The 22,877-nt window shown below is 38.3% G+C and overlaps 1 protein-coding gene across 6 annotated transcripts in view; it reads left to right on the plus strand.

Annotated features, from left to right (window-relative positions):
- Positions 1-2,542: 2,542 nt before the first annotated feature.
- RUFY2 (RUN and FYVE domain containing 2) overlaps positions 2,543-22,877 on the plus strand; it is a 29,379-nt gene continuing 9,044 nt past the window's right edge. For 3 of the 6 annotated variants that reach the window (XR_011049584.1, XM_068416717.1, XM_068416720.1), the window contains exons 1-13: positions 2,543-2,627; positions 5,401-5,574; positions 6,065-6,182; positions 7,672-7,773; positions 9,112-9,235; positions 11,371-11,432; positions 12,035-12,100; positions 13,903-13,972; positions 15,187-15,288; positions 16,066-16,182; positions 16,802-16,969; positions 18,442-18,539; positions 22,404-22,523. Coding sequence is in view for 5 of the 6 variants with exons in the window: in XM_068416717.1 (XP_068272818.1) it covers positions 2,624-2,627; positions 5,401-5,574; positions 6,065-6,182; positions 7,672-7,773; positions 9,112-9,235; positions 11,371-11,432; positions 12,035-12,100; positions 13,903-13,972; positions 15,187-15,288; positions 16,066-16,182; positions 16,802-16,969; positions 18,442-18,539; positions 22,404-22,523 (1,325 nt within the window). In the remaining variant the exon portion in view is untranslated. Of the gene's footprint in view, positions 2,628-3,813; positions 3,865-5,400; positions 5,575-6,064; positions 6,183-7,671; positions 7,774-9,111; positions 9,236-11,370; positions 11,433-12,034; positions 12,101-13,902; positions 13,973-15,186; positions 15,289-16,065; positions 16,183-16,801; positions 16,970-18,441; positions 18,540-19,398; positions 19,515-22,403; positions 22,524-22,877 lie in introns of those variants that run through there. The other 3 variants (XM_068416718.1, XM_068416721.1, XM_068416719.1) reach the window with 3 other exon arrangements.

The following is a 22,877-nucleotide window of genomic DNA, read 5'->3' on the forward strand; positions in this document are numbered from 1 at the left end:
CAGATACTGCATAGCTGCTTCTTTATTCACTTTTATCTTGATAAACAGTTATCTGCATAAGTGAATGGGGAAACGAGGAGGAGGGGGGAGTAACCAATGCTGCATTGAGTCATGGTTTTCTGGGCTCAGTTTGGTTTTAAAGACTTCAAAATGTAGTTTACATACAGTAATGCCATTTATTAGCATTCCTAATTAAGATGCTGTGGTGTTGTGCTGTTTGGAAAAAAAATTAGGAAAAACTTCTTTCCCTTCTTCAAAGCCTCACGTTCTTCTTTAAAGTGTGCTTCTGGTCTTTTACATACTGAAGCCTTTTATATTTATATACATAATGTAATTAATCTCTCCTATGAAGATCCCTTGATGACTTTTCTAATCTCTTGATTTTGCATACATCTGGGAGAAATGTGATGTTGATTCACTTAACTCCCTTTCATGAACTAATGTATTTAGCAGATAAATCTGTTGACGTGAAATGCTGCCCAGTTGAAGATCATAGTGTAACTCTGGTTTCTGTTTATCCTATCTGTAGTCTTTTCTTCAAAAAAAAAAAAAATTCCCAAGAAACAAAACTAGAGATGCAGCTTGATGACTAAGAACTTTACATGCTCAGGTTCTATTTTTTGTAAAGATGATAGTGTATGTACCATACAAAATATCCTTTACTTGACAGATCTGTTTTAGGTTTTTTACCTCATACTCTAGACTATTACTGAGAAGTTTCTTTCCAAGGTCACTGGTGGAAACCTCAATTTTTTTGATTCTTCAAAATCATTAGTATTTGTTTTCTCTTGGATCAATGTCAAGTAGTTGTGTGCACATAGTTACAGACAAACTTCTAGATGTTAATGTGGGCATTTTCACTGTTTTAAACGGCTCCCTAGCTTTTGTAATGTTTGAAATAATAAAAATTTGATGTTGGTTTTGTTATAGTTGTTTATACTTTGTTAATGCTTTGCTTTATGTAATACAAAGATCTTGAACAGTACAAAAATAATTTGAATAGTTGACAGGATATCCTCTTTTTCAGGTGAAAATACATGCTGCTTCATCAACTGTGTAAGCGCTCTGCGGCTTTCAAAAGATCAAAAAGTAGGGTAAAATATACTCTTATTACAGTAGCGATTTCAGAGCAACATATCCTTGTATAGAAAAATGTTTCTTTCTGTGTTTAGGATCTATGTGTACAAAAGTCTTAAGATTTAGCTTATCTATTTTCTTACACCAAATATGCTTATCTGAGAAATGATCTGTGTGCTATTAAAAAGTTAATATAAATAAATTAGAGGTACTGCCATCCCTCCACAAAGTTGCATGAGAAACAGGCACAAGAACAATCCCCTATTTCCTTATCTGCTTCTAAAATGCATCCTTTCTTGTTCCATGGTAAAAATTGGATTGAGCAGAGATCTACAGATGAAACAATGTTTTGATGTGGTAGTCTCAAACAAAATTGAGATGTGATTCTCTAAAACACTCTTGTGTTCTAATGAATATATATATATATCTCAAGGAGTATTTTGTAAAAGTAAAAGGAATCACTTTTTCTGTTTGCGTTTAAAACAGCTTTCTAATGCGGAAACAGTCATTGCTATTGCTGGAAAACGTTCGGACAGAGGTTGAGCACTGCCTTAGTGCATGATGTGGTGTTGGTATCCTTTTTTTAAAAATAAAAAAGGAAGTTGTTTTCTGCCAGCCTAGTAGGATCAGAGCCTGACTCTTAGGACTGTTCAATGTTTAAATGTATAGGTTCCATTTTTCTTTCTTCTAGAACACAGGCTCTGTTATAGCCCTGTGCTGCCCTTGTCCTTTGGTCCTCCTTCCTTGCAGGCCAAGGCAATGAAACTCTGAAATGGTGTGAGGTGAAGCACACCTCTTTGTTCTACAGCTTGCTGGTTAGCCTTTCCTAAGAAGGGGAGAGGAAAGAGCATGATTTAGAATAATAATTAATAAGCAAAGTGAATTGTAGTGCTTAGGGTGTGGTAAGCATAAACTGAAATTACCCTCTCTATGTGACAAACGCTTCATATTGAACACCTTAGATGTCTGGCGCTACAGCCTTCTTTGGTTTTCTGGGGAGATTCAAATTTCAGGGTTTTTTAAAATTAAAAAATCAAAAACTTGTAAGTAGTTGAGATATCTGTGTTTTTGAAAAGACCACCCTTTATTCCCCGGACGCTGCTTCTGCCCCATGTTATCCAGCATTACAGAATTATTATTTGGAATAAATGTTAGGGGTTGGAGCTTTTAGTCACAAGAGAGAGGTAGAGAGGTCCCAAGTTTATGCTGCTTGATTGTGCTTAGTTTACATTCAAGGCCCCGTGTGCCTAAGAGGGAGCGCAGCTCCACCTGCAGCACCGCTCCCCTCTGTGCTACCGCCCTCTCCCAGGCGGGCACGTTGAACACCGCCCTAGTAGCAGCCCTGTCGGTAAATCCCGACTGCGGGGTTATCACGATAACCACGCCCCGCCCGGAAGGGCCGCGGGGCCGGGCCGGGGGCGGGTCCTCCCGCCGCCGGGGGCGCCGTGGGGCGCGGGCGGAGGGGCCGGGCCCACGCAGCGGCGGGACGGGAGGAGCCGCGGGGCCCGCAGGGAGCGGCTCAGGCGGCGGCTCCTCCTCTCCAGCCATGGGTGAGCGGCGGCTGCGGGGCGGGGGGGGGGGCGCCGGGGCCGGCGGAGGGGGAGAAGGGGCCTGCGGCGGCCGCCGCCCCTCAGCCGCCAGGCGTGACGGCTGCGAGCCGCGTTGCGGCGGCGCCCGCAGGGGCAGAAAATGTCGGCTGCGGCGGGAGCGGGGCTGGGGACGGCCCGCGGCCTCGGGGGTGGCGGCGGGGGCCGCCCGGCTCGGGGGCGGGCTGCGGCCCCGCGGTCTGTCAACCGGTGCGGGGGCCCGGGCGCTGGCGGGTCTCCCCCCGCCCCGTGTCGCTGGGAGGTGGCGGGCGGCGCTCATGGAAACCGGGCGGTGTGCGGGGTAACCGTGCTTCGGGAGGGCGCGGGGGTCGTGCTGGCGAGCCGCGTCGGGAGAGGAAAGTGCTTGTTTTGTGCTAGCTGTCGGGTGACACCGGGAGGCCTTGTAGCCGTGGCGACTCCACGCTTGGGTGTTTTTTTGCACAAATACTGTTTGCAGTGAGGGTTTGGCTGCTCGTCCGAACTGGGAGAGGAATATTGTCCCTTGGGCCAAGCCTTGCTTGTCAGACTCGGTGAGGCTGGCGACATCAGTGCCACCTGCAAATGGTCCCTTAGGGGACTGCTGCTTTGGGGCGAGAAGAGTCCTTCCTAGCTCATTTTGCACCATATATGCACTGTCTCCCCCACACAATCCCTGACCAGCAGTCACTAAGAAACGTGCCATGTGAAATTCTAAATCTTGATTTTTTTTTTTTAAGAAGCAGGTGAAGAGAAATAGTTATATGCAGATAGACCACGCTTTAAAACAGACCTAAAATGTGCTTCTGCCTCAGAAAGACCAGGCAATAGGGCTGCCAATTAAAAGGACAGTAGACATAGAAGTCTGTCTGTGGGGAGGAGCAGGTCCAAAAGCCACAATGAGGTGACCTGAAAAAGGAATTTGTAAGATGCCTTTGGGGAAATAGACTGGAATATGTACTGAGGGAGAGCCATCCACCTGGTCTGAATTTAACAAGGCTTTTTCTACAATAACATTCCTGGTTAGTATTGTAAATAGCAAAACTAAGAAAAAAGCAGGAAGTCTGACATGAGCTTTACCGACAGAAACGCTCCTGTTGTTGCAAGCCTCCGTCTGTTCCAGACAGGGGTACTGATGCTGCTCTTGGCAGGGGTGGTTCTGTCCCCTGCGGCTGAGCAGGCAGGAAATCAAGAGACAAACCAGTGAGCTGTGACTGCTAACTGGGTACGTTTTTGCCAGAGCACTGTCGCTAATTGTCTGCTGTGCCTTCTAACATCTTTTAGTGTTTTCTGTTGAAGTACAGGTAAATTGAGAGACTATAAAGATATTTTTTAAGGTTATCTCGGGTACATCATCTCAGTAATTTTTTTTTCCTCCAGAAAACAGGTTATATTGTATGGTAATAAGGTGATTTGATATTTGACAGGCAGTTAGGAATACAGAAATTAGAAAGTACTTTTCTAAGTTTCCAATATCTAAATACCTAAAGCTGTGGTATGCAAGAAATGAGACAAGTCATTTCATTGCTGTTTGAGGAACCGACAAAGCGTCCATCTGTTATAATGATTTGGGTTTTTTTCTGGTTTTAATGTATACAGTTCTTTATGCTTTCTGATGTGCAAAGAGATAAGGTCATATACCAATACTCAAATTTGCAGAGGAAGGGGCTCACGTTTTTTCTCAGGCACAAATCTGTATAGACATTTTGACATCTGTGTCTCAGTGTCTTAAAAAGGGTGATCTGTGCTCTTCATTTGTTTGTTTTTTACTTCATTTGTTGGATTTATTTGCAGAAAACAGTAAATCATCAACTTTTTTGCTTCTTTCCAAGTTACTTTGATCATGGTGAATAAACAGAGGGTTGTTATGTCTCTGTTTCAGTCTGGCAAAATAGAGGGTGGCCTGAATGTTTGAACTGCTTCGTTACAAATGAAAATGGGCTAAGAATGTCCTGAACACTCTGGTTTCAGTAGCAGGAACTCTAGAAGGAACCTTGTCCATTCTGTCAGGTTAAGATTCGTTTAAAAAGCTATGGGTTTTTTACTGACTAGATTTAATCCCCAAATGTATTTTTGTAGTGTACATTTTGTAAAGTTTACCAAATCCTTTTTTTAAGTTAAAGCAAAACCTTTAGTTCTTAAACTTCCCTGTGTAGAAAATATTTTTTAGCTATATGAGAAACTGAAATTTCAGTGATATGTAATGTTTTCCTGAAACTGCTCCAGGTTTCCAGGCTGAGACTATGTACAGCCTAAGAAGGAAGGCCTGTGTTTATGCCTCTGTGAAATTAAGACTACAGGAGAAAGTGGTTATATATTGGAAGTATGATGTCTGTTTCTGTAAGTAGACTATAATAGACCAAATAGATACTTATGTTAATAGGAATGCTGCTCTGATGTCACGGTAAGGGCACTCACTGCTGTTATGGAGGAGAGCTTTTGAGCACAGCATTGATGCCTGTGTTAATTTGCAGCTACTGACTTCTGAGATGTACTGAGACAGCATAGTACCTGAGAACTGACATTTCTGGCCTCATTTTTTCATTCGCCTGTTAAAACAATCTAAGATCTGTAAGGGTGTGTGTTGCAGTGGATGCTTTTCTGTAACATGTTGGTTTATAGCACTTACTAAACTGTTGCTTTGAGATTAATCTACATTAAGATAAATTTTTCTTTAAACAAGGCAGCCATGAAGCACTTCATTATTTTGTGTGTCTTCTGAAACCTGAACCATAACTTTTTATTTTCTTTATTGTCCTAGCTGTAAAGGACCCTACAGCTGTAGAAAGAGCAAATTTACTGAACATGGCTAAATTGAGCATCAAAGGACTCATTGAATCAGCTTTGAGCTTCGGCCGCACTCTGGATTCTGACTACCCACCTTTGCAGCAGTTCTTTGTTGTCATGGAGCACTGCCTGAAGCATGGCCTTAAAGGTGTGGTAATTGCTCTAGCTGCATATTTCTCATCCCAAACATGGCATTTTATTTCCTTCCTTTCGTGAATGAGGTAAAATCAAAGTGTGTTCTGTTGCTTTAAGAAGTGAAGAAACATGTAAATGGTCACCTTTTATAATTAATAGTGTCATTAATACTTCACGACATATATTTCCGCATTTACCAACTTTTTCTTTTGTATGTCATTTGTTGTAAGTGGTCCAGGGATTACTACAACTGCATGTATATATGTAGCTTATATTTTTAGCTAGTCATCCTTATATTGTTTTGTTCTAGCACAGCAATTTTAAGTTCACAGCAAAGTAATTCGTAATATGGCTTTGAATGCTGGTGAACTGACCAGTGTCACGGTTATCTGTTAACTAGAAGCCTAAGCTCAGCAGTTGACCGTTTCGTCACACCAGCTATTTTGAAGGAAGCTTCTCCGGTAATTTAAATGAATTCAGTTACTTAATTTTTCTTTTTCTAGTAAGAAAATCCTTTCTAAGTTACAATAAAACCATCTGGGGTCCTCTGGAACTTGTGGAGAAATTATATCCGGAAGCTGAGGAAATAGCAGCAAGTGTCAGAGATTTGCCTGGCCTTAAGTAAGTAGTATTGGTTAAATACAGCAAGAAAATAAAGGACCTGATTGAGAATCTACAGGTGTCTCATGATTTTGTTTGGCATTAATCAAGCCTTTGAACAGCTAGCACATGATATTGGGGGACAGCACAGGTGAATATTGCTAGCTTTTCATGTTCTGCACAAAACAGCTAAAAAAGCAGGTTTTTTATGTTCTTTTCTGATATTCCTGGGAGAAAAGGTTTCTGAATGGTGAACAAAAATGGTGCAAAAAGGATCAGGTTGCGTATCAGTCTGTGGTCTAGAACTGCAGCAAAGATATGAGTCTCGTCAGCAATGGCTGTATAAGAAAAAAAGTTAACGTACCAAAGAGGAAAGTAGTAGGCAGCTTTTCAGATTCTTGTGTGTAGTGTCCTTCTCAAACGTAAATTTATGCTGTGAACTACATTCTCCTCCCATTCCTCTGCACTCTGCTTTTGTATTTAGCTTTATAATTGGCCGTACATTAAATTCCCAAAGAGTTTGGTTACATTGTGATTGGTCTATGGCCGCAGAAGGGTTATAATTTATAGCTTTAGATCTTATCTAAAGCACATAGGTATATAAATTATTATTTGCTCTTGTATCAGGCCAGATGAAATAATACCCTTTGTGAAGTGTGTTACACTCTTCCTATCCTGAGCTAGCATGTGGGTTTTGGTGTTTGGTTTTTTTTTTGCATTTATGTGCTTACCACTTCAAAGATGCAAGCACTAGAAGAGGGGGATCTAAAGGTCCAGGTTTAATTTGTTGGATATTAATGTTTGCCTGTTAACATACATTTTCATCTTTTTTGAATTGTCTTTCTAAGATACCACTGGGTTTGTAAACAAGTATGAGTTAAAGCTAGAGTTCAGTACGTGTTGTGTGGACCCAGGGAATAGGATTGGGAAGGCAAGCTTGCGTGATGAGGTGTAATGGACATTTGATTCCTTTTCTCACAATTCCTCTGAAGACTTCATAAGCAAGTTGCAGAAAGGAGTCTGAATTGTTGCAGACGTTTTACGTCAGCTAGAAACAGGACTTTCAAGGTTATCTTTACAAGCATTGTCAGGTTAAGAGGAAGGTACTTACGGGAAAACAGCACCACTCTTAAAAATTCTTTCCATGCTGCTAGCCGTGTACTGTGTGAGAACAAAGCACACTGAAATACATCGGTGTGTAGAAAGTTGCATGTTTTCACTCTCTGAGCAAAACAGTTAATTTTATTGTCAGGCTCTTGTGCTTTCTCCATTCCTGTGCTTTCCAGGGTCTGCTCCCAAGCCCAACTGAGTTGATGAAAATTTTTCTGATACTATCCCACAGCTTGGGGTCAAAGCCTAGACACCATGGCTTCCCAGACTGCATTGCTCAAATAGTAATTTAAAATACTTTTTCAGAAATACCAGTTGCTCTGCCAATAGACTAATAAGGTGTTTAAGACAGTGAATTAATTGATATTGGGACTGTTTGTCTTCATGCCCTTTTTTTCAGAACACCGCTGGGCCGTGCCCGGGCCTGGTTACGGCTAGCACTAATGCAGAAGAAAATGGCTGACTATCTTCGCTGTTTAATCATTCAGAGAGATCTTCTCAGGTAAACAATTAAGTTGATTTCGTTTATAATTTGTTTTTAGAGGGTTAGTCTCCTGAAAAAAAAATTATTTTCTATTTGCTACTTTTTAATGTATCCTTACTGTAGCAAGGTGTAGGTTCTGGCCTGTGGGCTGATTTCTTCCAGTCTCAGGGTAGAGGGACCAAACACCGCTGCCTCATCAAGATTGAGGGCCAGCTGATGGGTGAAGAGATGTTTCCTCCGATCATGTAGGTGGGCGCTCTGCAACGTGCCTGACTGTTCTTTCATAGATGAGAGTGATGGGGAAGGGCTCCTGCTGCATTCCTCCACCATGCCCAATACAGACTAGAAACCTCTGGAGAGGAGATGAATTCACCCCTACCATGTGCATGGTTGCCTACTGAGCTGCCATTGCATGGAGGACTGCTGCCTTGAACTTTCCTTTCCTTTCACAGTTCTAAAACTGGCATTACTCTTTTCTAGTATAACTTATCCTTTCTGATGGGGTAGTTGAAGCACAAAGGGAAAAAAATCTTGTCATCTTAATTTCAGTTCTATAACCTATGCATATTTTTAAGACTTTTCTTGTATGCCTGTGCTGGTATGCCACGATGACATTGGTGTTCAGCAGCTATGGACTTTTCCATTGAAAGCAGAGTTTGTTTCATAGAGCCTAAAACTTTATTTTAAAAATGCAAGGAGGAGAAAGTAAATGCTGGTATTCTGTTGATTAGTGAAGTGTTTTTCTTTTAAAAACCTTTTTAGCATGTCAGCCCTTTCTGTTTCTCTTCTCTTACCCATTAAATGTCTTTCTTGGCTTCTTTAATTTCAAGCATGTGTTCATTAAAGTCCAGCCCTTTTTTCACACAAGGTAAATTTTTTACCATTCTTCTTTTGTGTTCTGTAATGTTTCTTACCAACATAAGAATTGTCTGACTCAGTGTGGCCAAATATCCATCTGTTGCAGTATCCTATTCACAAGTGGCTAATAGCAAGTGTATAGCGAAGAGCCTTTGTTTTGGTTTGTTTTTTTTCTGTGGTTTTTTTTTGTTTTTTTTTTGCTAAAGGCAAAATAAGTCTTGCCCTTCAAATTTCCCAGCTCTCCAGCAGCTTGTGGCTCAAATTTCTGAAGCCAAAGGTAGTGTCTTTGTTTTTAATAGCCTCTGAGACAAACTGTGCACTTTCAATTTTTAAATATTTATGAGATGAAAGTATGGGCAGACCTAGTTCATCTTTAAGGATGTTGGAGTAAGGCTAAAATAACTGAAGCAATTCAGATTTAGATATAACTTATTATTAATTTATTGCATGTAACTATACTGAATATACCAATAAGATGCAATTTTCTTCTTGTAACAGTGAATTTTATGAGTATCATGCACTAATGATGGAGGAAGAAGGAGCAGTTATTGTTGGGCTATTAGTTGGGTTAAATGTGATAGATGCTAACCTGTGTGTGAAGGGAGAAGACCTAGATTCACAAGTAAGTCAATACAGGTAAAGTAATGTACATGCAATCCATAAGATTTTTCTGTACAATTAATTTTGTTACAATGGAGTTGTGACTTGTTAGAAATCTTAGTAGAGCCTGTTTAGGGCATGATCCAGCTCCTGGATCAGTGGGGGCTGTTGCATTAACCTCAGTATCAGCTAGGTCAGACCTTAGATGGTGATAATTGTCAGAGTGCAAGGGTAAAATTTTATGCTTTGTCATCAAATGGATGCAATAGTAGCAATGCAGAGTTCTTTCCATCCTAATTGCATAACTCATTCTTTTCCTTTGCGGAAGAAGTATAGTTCTGTGATCAGTTTATCCCATTTGTTTAATTTATTGTTGTTCTGGACCATAGCAGGAATGTTTCAAGGACCTGAAACAAAAACTTGCTTCGCATAGTGTAATAAAAGACCTTATAAGAGCATGACTGCTTTCAGTCTGCAAAACAAGACTGGGAATTCTTCCTCCTTTGCAAACTGCTTTGACTTTGAACTCTGATCTTTTCCAAGAAAATCTTGATGGAGTCTTTTTAAAGGCAAATGCACAAGTATTAATAAATAAATGTTGGCAGTGTTAGGTTTATGGTTCAAGTCAATGATCTTAAAGGTCTTTTCCAACCTAAATGATTCTATTATTCTAAGTGATTATTAGTGTATTTCAGCATATCTTTGATGAAAAAGCAATTTCTATGGCAAAGAGAAGTTATAGCTAATTGGGTATGTGTGCTGTTGAATCATAGGGTTAACTTGTCTTTTGATTGTTCATTCTGGTTACTATTTTATTAGTTACTTGCGTACCAGAAGACATAATAGTGAAAGGCCTGTAATTACAGAAAGCTTATCAATGTGCTCTTCTTAGTATTGAGAATGATATGTGTGTATTATAAATCACAAAATGTATTGCTAGCTACGCCTTTGTTATCTAGGTCACTTGGTGGCTTTACTGTGTGAGGGGAGATAAAAATTGATTTGAGCAGTGGCTGTCCAAATGAGATTTTAGAGTAATTCTGTTTGTGAAGAATAGTGTAAATAAGGGGCCTTCTCAGAGAAGCCAGAAGCAGCAAGTTGTATTGAGGAGAAAGAGAAACTTCTGAAGGGTGATGGAAGTCACATCCAGGAGCAGTTTTGGTATGTTAGAAGAAAGCTATTCAATGGTGAAATGTGTGTATGCATGCATGGAGAATTAAAACAAAGTAACTTTTATAGGGATAACATTTTGCTTTTCTACAGAAATAGTATTTCGCTTTAATAAGCAAAATATATTTTTAAAACAAGCTTGTGGAGGAGAGACTTTTTAGAAAAGATATGGAAAGAACCAGTAGAAGGCCATTGTAGGTACACCTTAGACTTAGCAAGTTACTTGTATTCAAAAGCTGAAGGGAACTCAAGAAGGAAGCAGTAGATCAGAGAAATTGAAATACTTTTGTGAAGAGGCTGTAGAGATGAAAAAGGAAGGGTTTTGGGAAAGCATATGTGGTTAAATACTTTCGTTAGATGTTCATGAATAGAGTTGGAAGCAGAACTCATGGTAATGTTATTTATAGTATATGTGATTAAATTACAGTTGAATAGAAAACAAATTAGATTCAGATTTAGAAGGTTTAAAAAAAATTATGCAGTTGAGTTGGCACACCTGGGAATCAGCAAGTGTGAAGAGGTAGCATTATTTGGCAAGGAATATTGAAAAGATAAACATGGAGGAAACATCAGTTTGGGAGATGTGCTGTGATAGGAAATCATGTGAAACACCACAGACAAATTATCACAAGTCTGCTCAGTCAGTGGTAGGGTTGAGTATCTGATAATTCCCCAAATGAAAGTCTTCCTGTAAGTTCTTGGCTAAGCTCAGTCAGAGTCATCTTTTCTGTGGGATTTGGTACATGGGCCATTGTTAATTTGGTTCCAGGGTAACATAGTTCTTAACAAATACATGAGACTACACTTCAAAAAAAAAAACCTTGTTTAAAATGTTACGGATCACTTTTTTGAGCTTCTGGCTGAAACGGAACCAATCTGAAAAAAGCTGATGTAACTGAGGTTTTAGTAATTATGTAGATACAAACTCTGAATATCAACAGCAGTTACTTGTATGATAGGAAACTGTGTACATTTGCTTTCCCCTAGGTTGGGGTGATCGATTTCTCTATGTATTTAAAGAGTGATGAAGACACTGGGGGTAAGGAAAGGTATGTCCTCACCAAATACCTCAGATTTTGCATGTTAACAAATGATTTCTTGACTGGTGTCCCGCTCTTTGTAGAAATAAGTCAGGTTCCCTAAAGTTGAAGTCTTCTGGTCTCACTGCCTTGAGAAAAATGGCACACTACATTGTTCTGTATTACTAGTTAGCTGGAAGAATATTTGCACTCTGAGGCAAGTCTCAGCAACATCACCTATTTCGTTTACCTGATGGACAGTATTGGAGGATGGCAAGGTGGCAATGAGAAGGAACCTACTAACCTTTAAGCCCTCAGCTTTGGATTTAGTCAGTGTTTCAAAGAACCAGAGTTATGGCAGAGTAAACACACATCGTTTTTCTTTTGAGACTACATGTGTTTCATGTAGAGAAATTGTTTGCAGGTAGGGCAGTGGGGTTTTTTGTCTCTCACTGATGTCAAAACATGTAAGTTATTGACTTCATGATTGTGAGATGAAGTTGCTTCCTTTCTTTTTAAAAAGCACAATTAAGATGTACATTTGCATATGATGGATAGATAAGTATGTATTTTCAGTACATAGCTCACTACATCGTTTTGTTAAGCCTGATTTTATTATGTGCTTGCTTTAGAAACGTACAGATTGCTGCAATTTTGGACCAAAAGAATTACGTTGAAGAACTGAACAGACAACTGAAGTAAGTATTACTTTGAAGTATGTGTGTCAGTCCAGGCTTACAGGTAAAAAACACCTCTAATTCCTTTTGTACCACAGCTTTGTGGGAGAGAACTTCAGAGAAAGGGGTGCAAGTTCTTCATATTCAGAGTGAGGATGTAGTGAAGCTGGAAAGGGTACACTCTTCTGGAGAGACTCAGGAAGTCTCAGTTTTCATGCTTTTGTTTTTGACAGTCAGAACCTTTAGTCTTTGAAGGAATGAAAAACAGCAGGCCAAACCTGATCAAGGTCCTCACGATTCATAAATTCACAGGAATGAAAAGCTTGATCTGGATTTTAACTGCATTCTATTTAACAGTTTTCAAAAAGTATTATTGAATGTTCTGGGTGAATCCACATATTTTTGTTTCTTTGCCTTTAATGACATTTTAGTTTGTAGCTTTAATGCCTAGGACCAAAACTGAATAGGTTTATTGCTTGCTGGAAACTACTTATACATTGTAGGTTGTGGTTCCTCTAGAAACAGTTTTCAGGAAAGCAGCCTTTCTTCCTTACTTTGCTGGATGGAGCAAACCTAGTCCACCACTGTGTTTGATACTGTACAAATAGAGGATCAGTGCTTGTGATTCTCTTGAGGAGTATTGTACAAAATTAAACAGGGCAAGGAGCTAAAAAAGAAAAAAACACCCAACAAACCCACAAAAAACTTCGGTAGAATCTGTAGTATAGCTGGTCTTCTTGATCCCTTTTTGAAATGTAATCTTATTTTTTAATTTTTCATTTTTTTTATTTTTAATGCTGGTGATCTTGATCATTAGTTACTTTATAGCTACTGTTGGGGTAAAGATATTCTGATTGGAAATTGTGTCAGTCACTGAGCAGAAACCTTTGATAGGACAGTGTCAAATATGAGCAAAATGAAAGTAAGTTAAGGAGGAGAAAGGATCTATTACAATTAAGAATAGTGATGTTTATGTGATGATAGCTGTCATTATTCAGGTGAGCACCTGTGTATTGAGTATGTTCTTGTACACTGGTTTATGCATGGACTTACTTGCAAACCTATTTTATTTTAGGTCAGCTATTCCTTTCTACACACCCTAAAATGCATTAATCTCCTCTACCTTTCCATTCTTAATGAAATGGTAACTTCTGAGAACACCATAGTAGAAACACGTGGAAAAGTAGATGGTGTTACAGAATAGGGTTGGTTTTTTTTTCTGTGTGTGAAGTGCAGCCTAAAACAATGTGCTTACAGCAGAAATAGGCAATCAGGTAATGGAGAAGGCCTGGATGTAGTTGATAGGATAAAAAAAACCCCAGGGTAATAAAAGGGAATAAAATTCTGATGAGACTTATAAATAAAGTCAAGAAGCATCAAGAAAAAGGTAGCCTGAGGATAAATCTCAAAAAATGGGGAGAAACAAATAATTTTATAAGAAATGGGTTTTGGAGGAAGAGAACCTGCAGAATGGTTTTGTTATAGGGGGGGAAAAACCCCAAAAGACTGTAAACTGTCTTTTAAGGGTACTCATTAAATGTTTGGATACAATATAATTGTGAGGATAAAGGAAAAGGAGAATACATGTAAAGTCACACCCAACCAGGAGTTTGAGTGACAGGGATGATGTTGGGAGTTGGAAAGAAGTATATAAATGTTCAGCAAAGGAGGCTGATTTTCTTGTATTTAGGAAAACCTCAAATAATGGGAGCAGACCTTTTAGCACTTAACCCTTAATCATTGTACCTCGCATTAAAGTTTTTGAGCTTGGTTAAATGAGTTTTGATGTAATTTTGAGTAATGTTTTTCTTTGTCTCTTTCAGTAGCACAGTTAGCAGTCTACATGCAAGAGTTGATTCACTAGAGAAATCAAACACTAAACTGATCGAAGAGGTATTATTTTTTTAAGTAGTGTGTAATAGATATTATTTACTCTCAAACAGTATTTTTTTAAATATACTTACATTATTTTAATCTATGTAAGTTCTGTATAACACATTCAGATACCTTTATTTTGGCTTGAAGAAAAGGTGCAGTAGCTGCAGGGTTTTGAAGTCAGCTTGCCTAGGTAGCCTGCACCATCAGTAACTGAATTCTGTAGAACATTGCAATTTCCCACTTTGGACAAAACCCTGAGAGAAGCCTTTCTTAATGCCAGCTGTCAGTCTGATTTTGTGCAGATGACTAGTCCACAATGGATGACAGGAGTTGCTACAAAGACACAGAAAGTAGTTCACCAAGCAATTTTTGTTACCGTTCTCAGCTTTAGCCAAAGGATTGTTTCTTGCTTATTTACTCTATGCTTATATACAGTTTTTAGACTTGTCTAGCTCTGGTTTCGTATTTATGTCCTATATTTTCAGTTATCTTTGATGCTTAACTAGATTGCAATGTATTTAGCTTCATAAGAGAGAACACATTTTTTTTAATCCAAACTACTTGAGAAATAGTTAATGAAGTGTAATATTGAAACGTCCAAATTCAGCTGTTGAAGGGACAGCGAACTTACTCTGTGTATTAATGTACCCAGATAGAGGGAAAACATTTTTTCTGAGTGTTAATTCTTGGAGTATTCTGGCTCCTTTACAAGACTTCAGCTCAACTGTCCACCTATGTTGATCAGCTGGCTTATAATTGTGACATTAAGGTATATACTGTAGGGCCCAGTTACAACGTTTTCTCTTTTGTAAATATGTTTTCTTTTCATCTGGGAGGTTTTCTTAAGTAAATTGCTCCCTATTGTATGTTAAGATGTCCAAAAAGGAACAAAACTGTATATATTTGAATCCAAATGGAAAGAAAAAAATTAGGATGAGGAAAGGGAAATGAGGGTCTTTAAGTCACAGTGAAGCAATGAAAAGAAAGCATATTCTTTATTAGACAAGAAAATAACAGTCTCTTGAATATGCTGCTGTTGTGTGATGAAAGTGACTCCTTACTAAAACCAGGAGCTTTATGTTTTCTTTCAAAACAATTAAACCTCTGGTAGACTGCGTGAATAGGGCAGAGAATGTCTTGGTCTTGCATTCATTAGAACATTTTTTCTTTATTTCCACTCACAAAAGTGGTCACACTGCTTTTCCCCTTTTTTTTTTTTTTCTTTCCAGTTAGCAATAGCCAAAAACAATATAATTAAACTTCAGGAAGAAAACCATCAGTTAAGGAGTGAAAATACTCTTATTTTAATGAAAACACAGCATCATCTAGAGGTATGTTTTTTTTACCATATTTAACATAGTAACGTCATGTGGTTCATTGTCATTCGAATGTTCTTACATTGCAACTTGAAGTTAGCAGCAGCTGGGCCACATCTAAAAGAGCTTTTATTAGGGAAAGGGCCTGTTAGATCTGGGGAGCTTTATAATGGCGTAAATATATCAAAATTGTAGGACACTGCGTTGTTTTACAACCCTGTGCAAATTTTGTAGCATTTTTCCTTGTATTCTTTTTATTTTTCTTCCCTTCTTTTTTCTTTAAACTATAAGCTGTATCTAAAAGCATTTAAGGCAATATTATATGAAAATCTTGTCAAACTAGACAAGGCGTGTTTTAGTTGGCAAGCTGTCTATTCTGACCTGTCTCATTATGTGAAATGTCATTTGAAGTAATCGTATATACGATTGCTGAACTTTTTTTTAAAGCTGTGATTTGTAGCTCCTAATTTAACTTCATGTATGTGTTTTACAGATAATTGCTAAAAGAACAGGTTAAGTAGGTGTTTGGATTGCTTAGTATCGAAACAGTTGTGTATCAGAGTGACTTACTGAAGGAGGACTGTACTGCAGTGCAGACGTTTATTTTGCTGGATTTACTCAATTCTCATTATAGAACTGGTGGCCACATAGCAGAAACAGCTCTTTCCCTGTTTGTACTGTGCTTGGGAAATGTATTTTTAAGCTTTTTTTTTTGCCCCCACAAGTGTTAAATTTATGCTATTAATTGCTAAACTTGCGATGAAGAAAGATAGATTCTCTATATCTTTTTAGGCAACTAAAGTGGATGTTGAAGCAGAACTTCAGACGTACAAACACTCCAGGCAGGGTTTAGATGAAATGTACAATGAAGCCCGTAGACAACTTCGAGAAGAATCACAACTTCGACAAGTAAGTGTTCTTTGCTAGGATTACACAGCACTTCTAGGAAAGATTATGCCTGAGAAGTGTCAGTATATGAATATTTCTAGTTTTGCTTTTGCTGAGCTTAGATGCTGCCTGCCTTTAATCGACTTTAATCACCTTTTCTCTAACTGTAATAAAACGAGTTTCTTAACAGAGCAATCAATACATCTATATATCTGTAACAATGTTGCTAAAGCATAGGAAAGAAAGTACTTTTTCTTTGAGGAATTTTTAGGTAAGTTGTTAGCAATGCTGTATGCTCCGTGTGTACGCTAAATCTTTCTTGTGAAAATAGAAATCCTTTACTTGTATTTTTGTAATTAATACTTAGGCAACTCTATGCAACACTGGCAGGGTAATTTCTTATAATGTGAGTTGTCTTCTCCCAAAGGGAAAAAGAAGGCATCAGTCACTAAGTACATGACAGTGTAATGTTTATGTAGTGGATAATTTGCAAAGGTAAAGGGGGGCAGAATTTCTGAAGTGGTGAAATAGGTGATGCTGCAGCTCTGTTAAGAGTTAGCTTTTGTCTTTTTCAAAACAGTGATAAAGTGTTGCATAATTATTTAAAGATTCTGTGTTGCATTGTGTTTGTGTTTTATAGGATATGGAGAATGAGCTCGTGGTTCAAGTTAGTATGAAACATGAGATAGAACTTGCCATGAAGTTGCTGGAGAAGGACATCCATGAGAAGCAGGATACCCTCATAGGCCTTCGACAGCAGCTTGATGAAGTTAAAGCAATTAACATGGAAATGTACCAAAAGCTGCAGGTAAAGAAACGGTCTGCTGTTAAACTGGTGAAATAACTTTGATTGGAGTGAGAGAGATATAAAACCATTTTGTTTAGTTAAATACTTAAGTTTTCTTAAATTTTCGTTTCTTTCCGCTTCTTAGGTCAGCATGTGGTTTTGGAACATTTCTAATGCAAGCACGATTTCAGACAAAGCAGTTCTTAAGGCAGTCACTTAATGTTAGTAGGTTTATAGAAGAGAAGAGCATGAGGCGAAGATCATGGTCTAATAACATGCTATGTGGAATAGAGAGAGTAATAGTATATCTAATTATAATAACACTTTTTGGCCTGTGTTGTATGAGAAAACCCAAGAGAATGTAGGCACGTAGTCAGGAGTTAAAGAGGAGACCTTGAACTTCCAAAGTAAGGAAGGGCATTTGGAAAACAAGGTTGTATTAAATGGAAAAAGCTAATTACAGGTTGAGTTTTATTTAATCTGTTAACAAATCAAGAAAATCTATAACAATGCAGTGCTGCTTCGGGAGGATGTGGATCTCGGAGACCCAACATGCGGTTAACAATTGACCAAACACAAGGGAAGTTTAGCAGTGAATTATTTATGCAGAACATAAGTTAAATTTATGGAAGAAATTATCAAAAACAGCACAAGAAACCAGTCAAATCTGTGTCAGAATGAGGGGAAAAAAATTAGGATGTTGCAGAGAGATAATTGAGACGATGGACCAAGGGTGCTACTTTTCCACCTGCAACTGTGAGGAAACTGGACCAGAGGAAGAGAAACATAAATAGAGTTGGAAAGGAAAATAAGAAGAGAATGTTCTTCAGTATGTTAGAATCTGTAGGGTTTTGTTTTTTCTTTTAAAGCTGTACTTCTGGGTACTGTGGGTGACACTGATTTTACTTAATGGCATACAGACCCACTTCCTGGACAGAGTAAAACAGTTTAATCATGCCCAGTCTCTGCTATTGAGTGACCAGTTGATAGTGTTGATCTGTATAGCAAGGATAATGCTCTACCTTTTATTTAGATCTTCGAGCTGTGGCTGTAACAGCTCTGGAAGCAATCAAAATTGTGAAATGTGTTAGTAAAATTCTTAAAAGATTTTTAGGCGCATCTGGTAGTTTGATAAGAGTTGGGAAACCGTAGTGATTTCCAGGACTAAGCATCTTTATTGGTAAGGTGCTAATGGGCTACTTAAAAGGTGATCAGTGAATTTCAGTTGACTTGGAAATTGATCAAGAAGGGAAACCAAAATGAAAAATGTATACTTATTAAATAGCATCTACACTTGCAAAGTACAAAACTGCACATTTGCTAGGCGTAAAATTTTAAGTACTGTCAACTATGTTTTTTAGATGGGAATGTTTAAAAAGAATCAAAACCTGAAGCCATTTTAACATTTTTCCCTTCAGAGATTGAAGGAAAAAACCCGTGAAGTAACAGTGTAATGTATACCTGCTTCAGTTTTAACCTTTTTTGTAACACAGGTTTCTGAAGATGCTATGAAAGAGAAGAATGAAATAATTGGTCGATTAGAGGATAAGACCAATCAAATTAATGCAGCTATGAAACAACTAGAACAAAGGTACAGGCCCATCTTTGTTTTTCTTCATTCATTTCTCCATCCCCTTACATTTTACTGCATTCCTACACAGTTGACACTGAAATGTAACTTTCAACTAGAAAATTTAAAAAGAACCTTTCTGAAACATAACTAGTGCTTTACTGTTTGATTTTTTCTTTTTAACAAATAACTTATTTTAAATACAAACTTAATCTTTCATTTTTCTTCCACCATCTTTCTACCAGTCCTAGGTTTTCTGCTGGTATCAGAAGTTGTTCTTTCAGCTGTTTCAAAATTCTGATTCATTATTACTTCTTTTTTTTTTCCCCACCTGAATGAAATGCAATAGAAACCAAAGCATTAATCTTGCTTATACTTAAGCATGAGCTTAATATAAACATTTAATGCCTTCCTGGATCACTGCTGTGTTTGCTGAAGCTCTTAAAATTGTCCGTTCCTTTGGAAGTACCATTATTTTCAATGATGTAATGAGTTTTTACACTCAAAGGTTGAAAAGTGAAAGACTAAAATTCCAGTACATGAATTTACAAAATGCTTAGATTGCATGTATTACATAATATTAAAATGTGATTCATATGTTTTAATTTAGTGGCCTATATACAACATTGATCTTTTCAATTGTAAAATATAACATATCCATAAACCCTGTCATGTTGGTGTTTGACATGTCTTTTTTTTTTCATTTAAATCTGATTATGAAAAACATGGTTATGTATTAAAAAAAGTGACATGAATATTCTTTTATTGACATCCTTTTTTCTTCTTTTTTCTTTTTCTTTTTATCCTTTATCCCAATTTTTTTTTTTACTATTTTGCTGCCTTCATCTGTCTTTGATTTTTGTCCACTGCATTCATGAAGTGACAAAGATCTGTTAACTCAAACTAGGACTATTGCAATGTCATTCATCAAATGTGCCAGCAATGAAGCTCAGCACCAGTATAAACTTGTCAAAGATATATCATTCTGAAAGCCCCTCCAGATCTGTTGTGTTTAAATAGTTACTGATAAAATACACCTTAAGAATTTTAAAATTACAATTTTAAATATAAAGTGGTATTAGAAATCCTGCACTGTAACTGATCGTAGCTGGGTTCTATTTTGTTTTCTGAAAGAACATCATCTCCGATCTCACTTTACCCCTCTAAAAAAAAAAAAAAAGAAAGTACATTATTGCACTATTATTAAGCAAATGTAAGCTAGTTTTCTAATGCTATTTAATCACTTCTTAATTGTCAAACAAGATTATTTTAAAAGCTTAGCTATCTTTACTTTGTACATTTTTGACATTTGTTTCTAATGTAGTGATTTTTCCTATTCTTTATGGTACCAATAGATTTAAAAAATAGCCCTTCTGATTAGCATTTCCCTTCTCCCCTGCTTATTTCTTTCACTTTTAGGCTGTATTTATCCCAAACGCATGCTTTCTGTTGGGTTTTTCGGTTGTAACTAGCACTGTTTTCTTAAACAGCGTGACAGGAGTTTGGGGGAAAGGGGGTTGAGTGCTCTATCAGAACAATATATTTAAAAAAAGAAGGTGGTGTCAACACGTATGTTTAGTATGTACAGTGGAAGAATTAACAGGGGCTGGGGATAAAACAGCTAAAGCACAATTCCATTTTGCTGATGTGACGTGGGCTAAAATGTTTTCACGGGGTTAAAACACGTTTGGAGCCTGGACTTGGATGGGGCTCCAGAGAGGGAGGGCAGCGAGCTCTAGCAGATCTCGTAGCTGTGACTCCTGCCTAGAACAGCTGCACCGTGACAGCTACGGTGGAAGTTGCGGTAATAAATAGGATTTACGCTCAGGGCCCAGATCCTGAACTTGTCTAGCTTGTTTGTCAGCTGAGGATCTTGCCTGTCTGTGGCTTTGCATACACTGTAATCACAACCTGTGGTTTTACCCAACCCCTTTTCCCTCCCTCCACCCGTCATTAGGCAGTCTTTACAACTCATATTTCTGCTTTGAGTTGCTGCTTGCCTGCACTGCAGAAATAAGAGAGTTTTAGCTGCTGACTGCCCTCGATGTGCTTCCCGCTGTTTGCTCTGAAGTGTGGAGGGAAAGTTGACTGGGAAAAGAAGCCTAGGGACTTTCAGCAGAAGGGGATGTGTTTGCAAAAGTGGGGGCAGGATGCAGTAATACAGAAAGGGTTCCTACTCTGTGATTATATAGTACCTTACTCCTTGGTTTGGAATTAGAAAGAGCCTTTAACGTGGGCTGGCTACTAAAAAATAAAAGTAAAAATAAATAAATATCTCCCATCCTCAAAGAAAACCCAAAACAGAAGCACTGAATGAAACAGCAAGTAGACCATAGCAGAAATGGGGGTGTTAACCATCTCACGGTCATCTATGCAAACAAGTATCTGCCTCAGTATCATCTGAATCCCAAATCCTGCTGCAAACTCTGTCCAGCTCAGCACTTGTCTGAATTACAGCGATGCAGTTAGCCTTGGTGCTAGGCTGGAGGACGGTGCTGTAGCTTGGGTTAGCTATCGTGTTGGGTCGCAAGCTCCCTTTCTACCTGGGTTGTGGAAATTACACTATAGTTTAATTTGTGATTTAGGGATACGTGTTTTGGCCCTCTGTGCACTACCATGGCGAATGTGACTGGGAACATTCTTGAAACAACTGGTATAGTTGAATGAGATAGTACACACTGTATAAGGTAGGTTAATTCCGGTCTTTTTTCACTTGGTTGCTGGCAGCTTTTGGAAACTCCTGCTGGTGCAACTTCATCAGCAGAAGCACAAATGTGGACACATTGCTGACTTAATTTCTTTTTAGCTGACATTGGGAGTTGTGAGTTACTCTGCAGTCAGCTAGCTGCTGGGAAGTGAGAAATCAAGCACAGAGAAAGTATCACAGATTTCTCCCACCACTTATCTGAGAGGCCCTTGAAACAGTTTTGTTAAACACAGCGCAGCAGTGAGGACCTTCAGTGGTATTTTACAGGCTCTTTCACTCTCCTGCCTTTTTTTCATCAAGACAGGTGTAGCCACGATATAGCACAAGTTCCATTTTAGTACCTTTACTTCTGTTACATTACATCCATCTTTTTTTGGACTGAAGAGGTGACCAAGCAGAGAGGAACCACAGTGAACTCATGGATTGCAGGGGGAGTGCTAGCTGAAGCAGAAACAAACCCCTGGAATTCAGAAAGGAAAAACTAATTAAAAAAAACAATCCCTTATTTCTTGATTAATCAGTTTTATTTATTTTGTCTATAGTATGGAGCTATTTTAACCAGTGTAAGAATGGCATTATTTTTAATACAGATTATTTAAATTAATTTATTAATATGGTGTAGTTGAGGTAGTTCTGTAAATGTAGTGAGACCTGTCAGGGTGTGTCTTCTTGTATTAGGCTAGTGAAGTTTTTTTGCTGTCCGATTGCAGTGCTCTGAATTCAGCCTTATGCCTGAGTTGCTTTGAGCTGCTTTTGCACAACACATGCTCTGCCCGGTCTTAATGGGTGATTAGTACAAGCCAAGTATTCTTACAGGTTCTGGTGGGGGGGGGAAGCTTCCAAAAATAACACATGAACATATGCTAAAGGAAAGAAAAGCATTAAGGTATATGCTTCAATTCTAAAATCTGTATCATCATGCTTTGGCATCTGTTACTCGTGAGCATAAAATAAAACAGTGATTACTTACAGTGGTTACTCTCTTACTGTATGAAAAAACACGAGGTAGTTCGCTAGGCATTGTATGGATTTCTCGTTTGAGTTTGTGAGTTTCCCCCAAACTTTGTTTTTATTTAGAAATGTTTCTATTTCCCCGTTTTTCTTTTATTTGTCTTCTTCACCCTCTACACCCTAGTTCTAGCTTCAGTTTTACCCAAAGTTGATTTGAATTACACCAGATTGCAGCAAGCAGAGAAGGCTCAAATGGAGGCTGAGGCCGAGGATGAGAAACTTAAACAGGAATATGTGAATAAATCTGAAAGTCTGCAGAACGAATTATCCCAGAAGGGGAAACAGCTGTAAGTATATCTTTCCTGTTGGGAAAAATATACAGCAGTAAACATTCTACATTGCAATATGTCCTGTGTCTTAATACAGGCTGGTTGTTGATAAATGGTTTTGAACAGAATGAATGTAAATACTAAAGGTCTTCATGTTAGGCACTGGCAAGGTGGAAGAAAATACTCCATTCCAAGAAAGTTAAGCTGCCTTTGGGTGCCTCTAAAATGGTGTGCAGCTTGAAAGGAGGGGGAGGAAGAGCATTATTTTTTGTCTAAAAGTGCCAGCTTAATTCACGAGGAAATTATCATAAGCGGGGGAAAATATGTAGTGTAGTAGTAATACACACTTCTAACAAAACCCACGAGTATGTA

This window comes from Nyctibius grandis, chromosome 20, assembly GCF_013368605.1.
Source record: "Nyctibius grandis isolate bNycGra1 chromosome 20, bNycGra1.pri, whole genome shotgun sequence".
Taxonomy (NCBI): Eukaryota; Metazoa; Chordata; class Aves; order Nyctibiiformes; family Nyctibiidae; genus Nyctibius; species Nyctibius grandis.